At 42.5% G+C, this 12,375-nt stretch overlaps 1 protein-coding gene across 1 annotated transcript; it reads right to left on the reverse strand.

Moving 5' to 3' along the window:
- Positions 1 to 2,374: 2,374 nt before the first annotated feature.
- Positions 2,375 to 12,298, reverse strand: LOC131749707 (telomeric repeat-binding factor 2-like). Its single transcript, XM_059051605.2, has 5 exons — positions 12,108 to 12,298; positions 10,391 to 10,783; positions 5,758 to 5,843; positions 3,742 to 3,785; positions 2,375 to 3,269 (listed from the first exon to the last, which is right to left on the reverse strand). The coding sequence occupies exons 1-5, from the start codon at positions 12,293 to 12,295 to the stop codon at positions 3,111 to 3,113; spliced, it is 870 nt and encodes a 289-aa protein (XP_058907588.1). The 5' UTR covers positions 12,296 to 12,298; the 3' UTR covers positions 2,375 to 3,110.
- Between the last annotated feature and the right edge of the window lie 77 nt (positions 12,299 to 12,375).

The following is a 12,375-nucleotide window of genomic DNA, read 5'->3' on the forward strand; positions in this document are numbered from 1 at the left end:
TCAGAAGAGAGATTTCCACCCCTCCTCTGGGCCGTCATTTTTCAGTTCCTGCCTCTTGGGGGTAAACATTAGGCAGATTTATTTACAACCACCTGAATGTACGGACTCATTTCTCGGTACACAGTGGCTGGGGAGATTTTTCTCATTCGTATCAAATTGCTAGATGATACCTGTTGCTCCTATAAGAGGTGAGGGGCAACACCTGTTTCAACAGACCTCTTTCTGCCCAGTACTGCAGCTTAGGAGAGCGAAGCACAGCATGGAAGTGGGTGTAAAAATTTAAATGGATGAAGAATGAGCAAGAGACAGTGGCCAAACCCCTCCACTGATAATCCTCCTCATTCTACTACCTTCCACCTGACTGATAGAATCATCTAAAGCTATCCAAAATCCACTTAAAGATTATTATAGGGACTTTACCGGTGGCACAGTGGTTAAGAACCTGCCTGCCAGTGCAGGGGACACAGGTTCGATCCCTGGTCCAGGAAGATCCCACCTGCCGCGGAGCTACTAAGCCTGTGCGCCACAACTGCTGAGCCTGCACTTTAGAGCCTGCAAGCCACAACTACTGAGCCCTCGTGCCACAACTACTGAAGCCCACATGCCTAGAGCCTGTGCTCTGCAACAAGAGAAGCCACAGCAACGAGAAGCCCACTCACCGCAACCAAGAGTAGCCCCGCTCGCCGCAACTAGAGAAAGCCCACGTGCAGCAACAAAGACCCAGTGCAGCCCCCCAAAATAAATAAATAAATAAATAAATAAAAAGACTATTGTTCAAACCCTTGACCTTTCTTTTATCTGTGGCTTCTTCAGCACCACAGGGGGAAAAAGGCTGACTTCATGGCAGAGACATTTACATGCATCTTATTTTATTCTCACAACAGCCTACAAGGGAAGTACCATTACCTACTACATTAGAGACGAGGAAATGGACATCCAGAGATTCCAGTGGCTAACTCACCATCTCCAAGCACAGCTGGCACAGTTGGGGCCCTGAGTGGGCCTCACACTCTTACCCATCAGGACAGTGTGTCTGTCAGTCTCTGAGTTCTGACAATGTCTAAATGTTTTTATCTCAGCCATAATCTTAAAAAACAAAACGGCATGAGTACCTTCTAACCAAGTATTGCTTCAGAAGGCATCACAGTGACTCCAATTGGTAATACTTTAACTGTCACAAGCTATGTGTTATGTTATGAAGAACACACTCATAATTGTGTTCAGTTCCAGCAAAGGCCAGGTGACATCACAGCAGTCTGGAGGCACAGTGGCTCTGCAGCAGTCTCACTAAGGTGAAGGTGGGAGAGACGGATCATTTCTCAGTCAGGCATCCCCACCAGAGTCCCACTGCTGCCACCGTCCTAGCACTACTCATGTGGTGAGCAGTGACTTAGGTTCAGCAAAACAGTCATCAGTTCATGGTAAGTTATATAGTTCTATAGAAACTGTAGGCAGAGTTTTATGTCTGTACGCATTTTATAACATTATAATAAAGATAGCATTGAAGTTATGTTAAAAGTTAATGGATCTATGCATTTCTCAAATTCTGAGAAACACGATGAGGATATTTTGCTTCCTTAAATGTATCACAGTGTCATTCTTCTACCTAGAGAGCGCCATCTAACAATGTGAGAGTTGAAGGTAAAAAGCTTCTGGATGCTAAAGCTTGGTTTGGAGGGAGATCACAAGTAGCTACAACCAGATCGAGTGGAGATCAGTTTCTTACCTTCTCACTGTAGTTTCATTTGGGGTTAATTGCTAGAAAAACAGCAGTACCCAACCCCCAAACACATAGTTAATAGGTAAGAAAGCTGTACAAAGTTTCCAAATTGCAACTACAGGATGAATTTTTAAACTTTAGCATTTCTTTACATCTTGCCTTTCACTCACTCAAAAGTGAGAAAAAAGGAATTCTTTTGTTCCCGGAGGTACATTATATGAGGAAATGGACAAATTAAGAGGAAACTTTCACATCTCTGTATGGCACAGCTTCCAAGGATTAGAACATCCAATACAGTTTGACATCAGCTTCTTAACATGGACAATATGGTTTAGCAAAGCTTGTTCAACATTTTGCTACCTCCATCTTTTCAGCTGCAATTAAACAGCTACTTAAATTTGAGAGAAGCAAGACTTTAATGAAGAATGCTACAAGTTATGGACAATAATTAGTTCTCATTTTTAAAAAATTACAGAAAACACTTTACTGAAATTCTTTTTTCCTAAAAAGATAGTCTTTAGGATGTCTGAGAGACAGCAAGCACAACACAGTACAAAAGGAGAAGGGAATGTTGAATTCCAGTGCAAGACACTAACACAGCACAATTAGGGAATCAGGCGGAAGCAACCATTTCACAAAGAATGGAATTAGGCATTTATACTCAATCAGGATTTTTTTAAGCTTTAAAAGTCCAGCATAAAGAAGGGAATTGGGGAGAGAGGATGGGGAGAGGGACTAAGCTTATCTACAATCACCATTTTACCAAAAAACACACTGGTTCAACCACGTGAGAAGTGGAGGTTAAACCTGCCTACACAGCCCAGCAAATAGAGCAAATGCCAAGGCAGTCACGTCTAGGAGTTGATGTCACAACTGGCTAAAGAGTTTTTAAAGGGACTCTGATTCCACCAGGACTGGTCTCTCATCAACCTGGGCTCATGACAGATGAAGTTCCTTTGCATGTGCATCAGAAGGCCAGAGCTTTACCTGGAACAAGTTCGCTCCAAATAATGCTCATGTTGCTGGTTTTAACAGGTCATGGAGTCAAAAGTGACTCCTAACATACTCCACCATTTCCTAGGAGAAGGTTCTACAGATTACCAGGGATTTAAATTCAAGCAAACCACTAAAGAAGGGAAATACTAATGGTATTCTGGCACTGTACAAGCTATGTGCCTGTCATCTCTGTCAAGGACATGGGGTGGACTTGGCTTTGTTTCTCAGCTCCATGATCTCCAACTGTGATGAAGTGGAACTGGGACCTCCCCCACATGGGAGGAAGATGCCCCAAATTCTCATTCCAGCCCAGCTTCTGAAAGAAACAGCAGACTACCAGGGGCTATTATTAGGAACCATGCTCCTGTTAATTCTGTGGAAATGAAGGCCTGTTTCAGTTCATGCCAAGTCTTTTCATGGTCCGCCAGCGATCCTTAATCATCACAGCTGTTCGGTTAACAAATGGGTAGTTTTTAGAAATGGCGGCCCAGTTTCCTTCCCCGTACTTCTGCACTCCAGCCTTGACCCACTCGCTTTCCTCTACAGTCCACTTCTGGGAAAAAAAAAAAAAAAAAAAAAAAAGCAAAGGATTTATCACAACCTGTCTTTCCACTTATTTATATTTTCATATAGTAAAGAGGTAAACTCAATCCTAGGAGAATAATCTGAACCCAAAGGAAGGATTTATACTTTTAAAACATGATATAGAATATAAGTTAACACCATGGATTTGGACATTTCCTAATTTTCAGTGTCCTGCCATTTCATCCTCAACTGATAACCATTTCTGCATTCAAAATTTCAAACGTGTGTTGTTCGTGGTTAGGAAATGCGTCAGCTTTCTGACCACCTAGATTTTTCTTCCAGAGAGTAACTATTTAACTTAGTTTGGATTATCTGAAAATCACAAGTAAAATTTTTTAACAGCTGCATGGGTAGTCTATGCCTGTGAGATGTGGGTACTTACTTTATCTCTCTTCTACCTACACTACCAGAAAAGATCAGAAAAGAGAATTTTAAATTACCTGCTTTCTTGTTACACTGGTAGTACTCTCTTCATCTGGTGCCGCTGGAAAACATTAAAAGTAGACTCATTTCAGAGCTTACCTTTCTTGGCACAAACCACAAGAAAAAGACATAAAACGTCCCCAAAAGGAAAACTTGATTCAAATTTTACAAACTTTGAGAAAAGAAAGGACATCACTGAAGGATAATTTGGTTTTGTCCCCTGCTTGCAAGATACCAATCATTTCAGTCCATGAGAATCTGTACAAAGCAAATACTTTATGATCAGGCATTCAATAAATGTTGGTTAATGATGGATTTCAGGCTCTTTATAAAACCACTATCATTTTCTAAACTTACTGAGGAACTGTGGTATTTAAAATCCTAATATATATATACACATATATATATATGCATGTGTATGTAATATATATGTATTTGTGTGTATATATACACACATATTTGAGTGTGTAAATATATAATTTCTGCTTTATAACCCCTTGTTAATGACTGCTTTGAAATAACACAGTTTTACTGTTTTTGAATTTCCAAATCCCTGACTGTTAGATACAAGTAAAATTTGGGGGCTTCCCTGGTGGTGCAGTAGTTGAGAATCCACCTGCCAATGCAGGGGACATGGGTTCGAGCCCTGGTCCGGGAAGAATCCCACATGCTGCAGAGCAACTAAGCCCGTGCGCCACAACTATTGAGCCTGTGCTCTAGAGCCCATAAGCCACAACTACTGAAGCCCGTGCACCTAGACCCCATGCTCCGCAACAAGAGAAGCCACCACAATGAGAAGTCTGCACGCTGCAACGAAGAGTAGCCCCCACTCGCCACAACTAGAGAAAGCCCGCACACAGCAACAAAGACCCAACATAGCCAAAAATAAATAAAATAAATACATTAAAAAAAAAATTTGGCCCAATTCTTCAAACAAAAAGAACAGGGTAATAATTACTGCTTCCCACTCCAACAGACCATGTGAGATCTGGTCAAACTCTACCCTCTCATCCTATGGAAATAGATCAGGCCTCGAAAACAGGGACCAAGATAATATTTTAAAGGACCAGAGGGCTACCAGGAGGGTATACAAGTATAATGGACATGCCATCTCAAGCCAACAAGAGCCAGTTAAAAAGCTGCAAGAAAAGGCAAAGTTGCATAAATGTGAAACTTGTTACAGTGTCTGCCTCAGCAGACGCCACTGTCCCAGTAATGCTTCCTGAAGAGTGAAGAAAGGTGACTCAGGAAAAGGGATACTTATAGGAGCACATTATTTATTTTTAAATTATGAAGTATTTCATAATATAGTAGAAGCCGATTTCTGAAACTGACAAATCTGGACTGCATCAAAAGTGGATGTTTTCTAGAACTTTTATATCCTGTTTTTAAAATATTTAATGCCACTTTTATTACTTCTCCCATTTTCTGTGTAATCTTGATTTTGCCAACTATGTTTTTGCCAATGAAAGGTAATTTTTAAGGGCAAAACCTTTGAGGTTGGCAAAGGATTACTTTTGCTACTGTGTTACAAAAGTCTTCAGAATCTCTGAAACTAAGGTTTAGCGTGTATATATTTCCATCAGAGTGCAAAATAATGTGGTGGGAGAGATCCTAATGCAAATACTATGAAGTTCAATATTAATTAAGGAAAAGTAAAGTTTCTCATCTTAGAAAAAAACACATATATAGAAACTGGTAAGAGATTATTTACTTAAATAAGACATGTAAGGAATGACCACTTCTACCTTTTCTAATTAAAAAACTTTAGGAAGAACATCAACTACCAATTAAATATAGGATTTATTAAACCAAACCAGGAGTTTTCTTTAAATGTAAAGCATTGCTTTGATAGTCTCCATTGTTTAATGGGAAGAGACATAAAACTGATTCCTCATGAATCAGTGAGGAACTTTTAAACTTTTTCTAGTTTGGAGACAAGCAATTTCTGGAACATTGATGTGACAGGAAGGAACATGCACCTACACTTCAGCAAGTGTCAAGGAGAGACCAATGAGAATCTTCTGGCTTACCCTGAACTTGAAACAGTTCGTCCTCTTCTACCCAAGTCTCTTTTTCTTCAACCCCATTAGAGTTGTTCCACTTGCCTTTGGGTACTCTGAGGGAACATCAGTGAGAGGACAAGGTGTAAAACAAAGTCATCCCAGGTCATCCCATACTCTGTCCTTAGCTCTACTCGTGGCCCTGTATTCCTCCGTGTTGTGCTGTAAGCACATTCGAGATTCACCTACACACAACTCCCAAATCTTGACCTGACCAGGCCTCTCCATGTCAACATCCCCCAGGTTTCAGGACCATCGCTCAAACTCAGCACTGTATATACATCACCATCCCCCTCAACGATCTGTTCATTTTCCTGTTGGTTGTTTGGTTGGTTGTTTGGTTTGGACTCTATTACAGATTTCAGCATTCTTCTAACCTAGAGCTGCAAATTCCTTCCCCTCCATCACAGACATGCTCTATTCCTATCTCTGGCCTGTTCTCCTTTCCCTCCCCATTCCCCTAGTCCAAGCCCATGGTCCAATACCTTTCACCAGTATTACACTAGTCTCTTAACTGGAATCTCTCCCCACTAGCCCCTTCCCCTTCCAAAGCCACCTGAACAATCATCCTAAAATTACCACATCCCTCCTCTATTCAGTGATGGCTCCTCACTGCCTAAACAATGAAGCCTAAATGCCCATATGGGGGAATCAAGATCATGCAGTCTGGCCCATCAATTTCTCAGCAGTTCCTCCTGTCCCCACCAACACCCACACCGCTCTCTACTCCTCCTTCCTCCTGTAAGTTCTGTGCTTTCCTGCCTCTCTATTTGCTATTCTCTCTCCTTGGGATTCCCTTCCCTGCCAAGTGAAGTCCTGCCCATCTTTCGAGGCCATCACTCTCAATGAATACTGCCTAACACATACAAAAAGCCCCCGCTCCTCTGCCCTTACGATAGTGCTTCCACTTTATTACACAACCGTATCACGACATACCCTTAACCATAAGCACCCTGATGGCAGGGACCATATCCTCAATTGTCTACTTCAAACACCGGGCACGGTAACACACACCCTCATAGAAGCTGGAGAGATACTAGCTAAACAATGAGATTATCAAAGAGCTGTAAAGGACTTATACCATCAAAGATTAGAATAGTAAGCAAACAAGAATCATTCCTGTGAACATGAAATTTTGAGTACTTGGGTGCAACCAGAAACAGTCCCCAACCTGAAAAATAATCCAAAACCCAAGTTATTAAATAAATGAAAATTATAGTTACTCTTACAGAACATAGCACAAATCTGAGCTCAGAATTATAACATCCTTTACAAAACAAACATGGAAAGTATCTGAACTAAGTTTTGAAGAATTTATATAGATAAAAGTCACCGAAAAACCTGATGAAGAGAGTAGAAACAAACTGCTCTTTCCTTCCCCACTATAAAAAAAATTTATTTTTAAGGCTGTCTGGGTATTTTGCAAATGAGTAATGAAAGCAGTTTGCTTAATAAGTGCATAAACTTGAAAAAAACATGAGTTTTCTATGCAATTACCTAAGTGGCTGGGACAAATGGTGGACTCTTTACTTTTCTTTATTTTTAAATTGGATCATATGCCCCAAAGGGTTATTTCTAAGAATAACTGATTTGCTTGAGACAAAGTTAAAAAAAAAAAAAATTACATGAGGTTTTTCCTTCTCAGGATATTAGCTGTGTCGATTACTATTCATAAATAAAGGTCAGACAGCATTACAGTTTAAGTGTTCCATCTGTTTATCCAAGCCCTGGGATAAAAACTGATTTTAACCTCAGGGTCCATTATTTTCACCTAAGTGGCTATTCACTCTTCCTGCAGACAGTCTTTGCAGATCACTTGGTAACTTTCTGCTCCTCCTCTGAACTCAGCATTTATTACATGTATAAACTTTTTGGTATTCCTTAACTTCTCAGGTTGTGGAAGAGGCTGAGACCTCGGTCCTCATCTTAACTGTGAGGTGGCCGTGCGGGCAAGCCGGGTCACTTCCTGGCCCATTGCGCTCCTAACTGGTGAAGTTAAAACTTGGTCTACAGGGGTTGGCAAACTACAGCCTGTGGCTGCTGGGTTTTGTATAGCCCTTGAACTAAGAATGGTTTTTACATTTTCCAAAGGGTTGTACAAAAAAAAACCAAAACAGAAGCATATGCAACAGAGACACAAAGCCTAAAATGTTTACGCTTTGCTAGCCTTTTATAGAAGTTTTGTATGTGGCCTCTTAAATTGCAAGAACCAAGAACTGTTACTTTGTTTGGTTAATAAACTATCTAGTAAGCACTAGTTCTGTGCTGTGGGGGATATAAAAATCTAGTAGTCGTGGCCCTGCCGTCTAGGTGATAGACCCTAATCCTGCCCTCCCCTCCTTTGATTCCACTGGCCCAGCTTCCCCTGGGTCCTGACTGCTCACCGGGCAGCACTCTCCAGCCACCGCTCCTCTTCTCCTTTCCCTCAGTGTCTGTTCAAAAGCCCTCAGTGGTGTGTGCTCAGAGGCTTTTTCTGATTAGGTGTATTAGACTTATCTGGGGCACAGTTAGCAAAGCAGATTAGAGAACACTCCCCTGTCCCTTCTAATTCAGTAGACAGGAGCCTGGGAATATATATTTCTTAAATACTGCACAGGTAATTGTGATATGAAGCCCCTCTTGAGAACCTCTGCCTGATAGAATATAATAGGAACTCAAAATCTGGCCCATCTACCCATCCAGACTTTTCTCCCTTCATCCTCTCTGTGCCTTGTATTCTCCTGCCATACAGACTACATGACATTTTCCGGCTCATACCAGGCTTTCTCGTGCTGTAATTAAAGAGGCTCCTGTTTCCTAGAAACAACCTCCCAATATTGCTGGATGACCTACTCATTCTTCAAGGCCAGCTCAACACTTGCTCCTCTGCAAGGTTGCTAACTTGCTCCACCCACAACTGCTATCCAGGCCCAGCTCTTCTTCCCTGAAACTCCCAAGGCACCTCACATACCCTTCATTTAGAGCCGAGGTCATAGGATCCCTTTTTGTTGTAAAGGGCCAGTAGTACCTTCAGCTTTGCAGGCCTTACTGTCTTTGTTGCAACTACTCAACTCAACATAGCATCAAAAGCAGCCACAGACAATACATAATTCATGGGTGTGGCTGTGTTCCAGTAAACTTTATTTTCAAAAACAGGCAGCAGGTGGATTTAGCCAAGGGGCCATAATTTGCCCACCTCTGCTTGAGAGTACCCATCATGCTTCGTACCCTTGACACATGAGAAAGGTATGTCTGAAACCTTCACAGAGTCTCCCGTTTATAAAACCACTGTAATCATGCACTCTCTCCAGTTTCCTTGTCTGTTCATGGGAGCAATACTTATACTTCATAGAATTGCTGTGAGGGGTAGAGGAGATCAGGTATCAAATGAGAGTAATAGTGTGCTGACTGCATCTGCCTGCCCAGCCAATGACTCACCACTTCCAAATGCAGTAAGTGGTGCATATAGTGCAGATTTGTGCCCGAATATAAATCACTTATCAGATGCCACAGCCCTACAGGGCACCCAGCACAAGCATGCCAGGGCACAGGTCCCCAAACAGCTGTAACAGAGAGCAGTAGTAGAGATGGCAATGACCTTGGGAGATCAGTGAGGTGATCACTTACAGCAGGGTGACCAGGGGAAATTTAGGGAGGAGGCAGAGTTTTAAGAGGCAGCTTGGTGTACATGGTATACAGGCCATGGGCTTTTGTGTCAAGACTGACTGGGATTAAAAATCCCAAAGCCCAATTTTGCCATTTTTTATCTGTGTGACTTCAGGTTAAGTTAGTAACTTTTCTGAACCTTCCTCACCTATAAAGTGGGGCTAGTAAATCACTCACAGAGTGAGGAGTGTAGATATTCAGTAAGATAATACATGAAAGTGCTTGGCCCGCAGAAAGTATTTAGTCAACATCAGCTTCTCTTCTCTTTGAAAGACAGATGGGATTCTGACAAGCAATGGTGGAGGAATAATAGTCCACATGTGGGGAATGAGAGGCAGCAGGAAGCGTACAGTAGTAGAAACAGGGTTCCAGGGAGAGCAAGCAGACCAGTTTGCCTAGAGGAAAGATCCACAGGAGGGCACAAAGGGTAGCAAAACTGAAAGCCAGGTTGGGGGGTCATGATGGGGAGCAAAATGAAGGCATTCTAACCACTGCCCCACAGAACCTAGCAGAATGTGAGAGATTAGTAATTACTGAATTTGCCAAGTCTCAAATGCTCATAGAACGTGCAAAACTATAAATATTCATAAATCTCTTTTAAGGATCAAAGTATAACGTGGCCCAATTCAAACAAACTTCCTTTAACAAACAAGACTAATATTTAGTAGTCAGGGCACTCAGAAGTTTGCTGAAAATGGAAGGAGCGGTGAGTAGGAGGCTCTGACACCCTTTCACCCTCACTCCTGCCTAGTGCAATGCCTGGAAGCCCACGTGCGGGGCGTCAGAACTGGCAGGACGGCTACGACGTCACTCCCCACCCTGAGTCACATTCTAGCAGTCTGAGCAAGCCTTGGTGGTGAATAACTTAGCTGAAAGTTACTTCATTCCCGGAAGCAATACCAGGCATAACCAGGACCACCAACCAGCCCCCAAACTTCTACAAAGAAGGTCTTCATACTTGGGATTCTTCTCCCCAGGGAGGGGTTTGTTGAGGATGGTGGGCTTGGATGGTGAAGCAGGAATGACTTCCTGGGAGGAGTCGAGGCTTGCGCTCGGCTCAGTGCTCTGGCTGTCCTCCTCCAAAACCAATCTGCTTATTGTCATGCGCTTGTTCTTGGGCTGCAGTTCAGAGCCACCCTCACCCTCAGCAGGGGCTGAACTTTCCTTTTCATCTTTTCTCGGTCTCTTGTTTTTGAGGGCTGGTGATGGTGGGCACACTTTATTAGGAAACACCATATCTTTCTGGTCCAGTTTTGAGAAGGCTGCCTCAGAATCTTGTGCACTGGACAGAGTCTTGAAAGCTGCTTTCAGAGCCATAATTCCAATGGTGGTTGGAGTGTTCTGTAGCTGCCTACAAATAATGCACACATAACAGAGATCAGTTTCACCATTGTGGATGCTTGTCCAAGCAGCCACAACTTTTTCAAAGTGGGAAGCTTCAAATTAGAAACTCCTCACGTTGAGAACTCATTAAAAAAAAAAAAAAAAAAAAAAGGGTGCGTGATACAAGCTTTATTTATAAAAGCTTCCATTTATAAGTGTTAAGCAGAGGCTTTAAATATGATATGTAAGTTGAACTATGGAGCTCAAACTTCAAGTAAAAGAACCCTAAAGGAACCAGGGCCAATGATACTCCCTCCAGAAACCTCTTCAGCCTGTGTGCTGTCTAAGCCATTAGTCTGCATGGACTAAAGCGGTGCTTTCCACAGTGCAAGAACTCTGTGTAGTGCCTGACAACTACAAGTCCATCTGGACAGCCAAGTGCTAAGCCAGCAATCTCACCTTGAAGTCTAAACTCTTCTTCCAGCTGTCCGAGTCCAACCCTCATTGTGAGAGAAGTAAAAGACTGGTCTCCATTCTGCCCTCTTTCTCCTACACTACACTTATAAATGGGATCCTGAGAATTCTCAGAGTGAGAAGAGTGCCACACAGTCTTGGAACAATGAGAAACTGCCTTTTCAAAATAAAGTTCATCTATCATTTGGATGTTTTAAGTAAAAACTGTTAGCAGAGGGCAAACTGGCAGCCTGCAGGCCAAACCCAGCTGGCAGATGTGTTTTGTCTAAGCTATTCAAGTTTTTTTTTTTAATTGGACTAACCGCCAACATTCAAAAATTGGGAAATCTCAAAAAACTTTTTTTGGACGTCTCACATAAAAATTTGAACTGAAGTTTGGACATCTCACATAGCAACAATCACATGAAGCTGGAAAGCATGCTCTCTCTGTGTCCCAGTCCCGTGCTCTCAACTGTATTATCCTAGACCCACTTTGCTCCTTTACATCTCCTACTGGGCCCCCAAAGACATCTAAACGTGTGACCTCTGCTTTGTTAACTGGTCCTGGGAATCTGATTCACAAGTGTGAACAGTGCATTAAGAGATGAAGTATCAACAGGGAAGTACTGAGTAGATACAGGTGAGGCAAGGAGAGAGAAACAAAAGGAGAGAACCTTTGAGGAATAGCGAGTCAGGAACTTCTGCCAAGGATCTGACATCCCGTTTTCAATATTCCCATCTTCCCAGGATGTGCTCTGTAAATCCCACAGTGCCTTCTACGAGTAACCCAGTAACATGTTAAGAGGTCAAACCACTGATCCTGCTCGAAGACGACGACTGTGCTTCCCACACATCACCCCAGTGTTTCAGCCACCATCACAAAAGGGCATCTCTCTCACCTGGCAGGTTCTCTGAGTGGCTTTTCCACAGGCTCTGGTGCTGGCTGTTTATCTCCCTTCACTGCGGTTGAGGTGGAAGACTCAGATTTCAAAGCCTTTCTGGCCATCTGGGAAAGGAAAGACGTCAGCAAGAGGGAGTCACAGAATTTCATCAACTCGACTTCTTTCACCATGAACACACTCAACATGCAAGCATGTTCACTTACATACCCAACTTAGGCATAGACTAGAGGAGGACATAAAAAGGGGAAGAACTTACAAGAATTAT

Source organism: Kogia breviceps, unplaced genomic scaffold (assembly GCF_026419965.1).
Source record: "Kogia breviceps isolate mKogBre1 unplaced genomic scaffold, mKogBre1 haplotype 1 scaffold_338, whole genome shotgun sequence".
NCBI lineage: Eukaryota > Metazoa > Chordata > Mammalia > Artiodactyla > Physeteridae > Kogia > Kogia breviceps.

Coding starts and splice junctions, on each gene's coding strand:
- LOC131749707 (XM_059051605.2), bottom strand. CDS start 12,295: ATGTTGAGTGTGTTCATGGTGAAAGAAGTCGAGTTGATGAAATTCTGT. Junction 5,844..10,390: donor CCTGGGGAGAAGAATCCCAA/GTATGAAGACCT, acceptor ATGTTCCCTCAG/AGTACCCAAAGGCAAGTGGA. Junction 3,270..3,741: donor CCAGTGTAACAAGAAAGCAG/GTAATTTAAAAT, acceptor TTTTTTTCCCAG/AAGTGGACTGTAGAGGAAAG.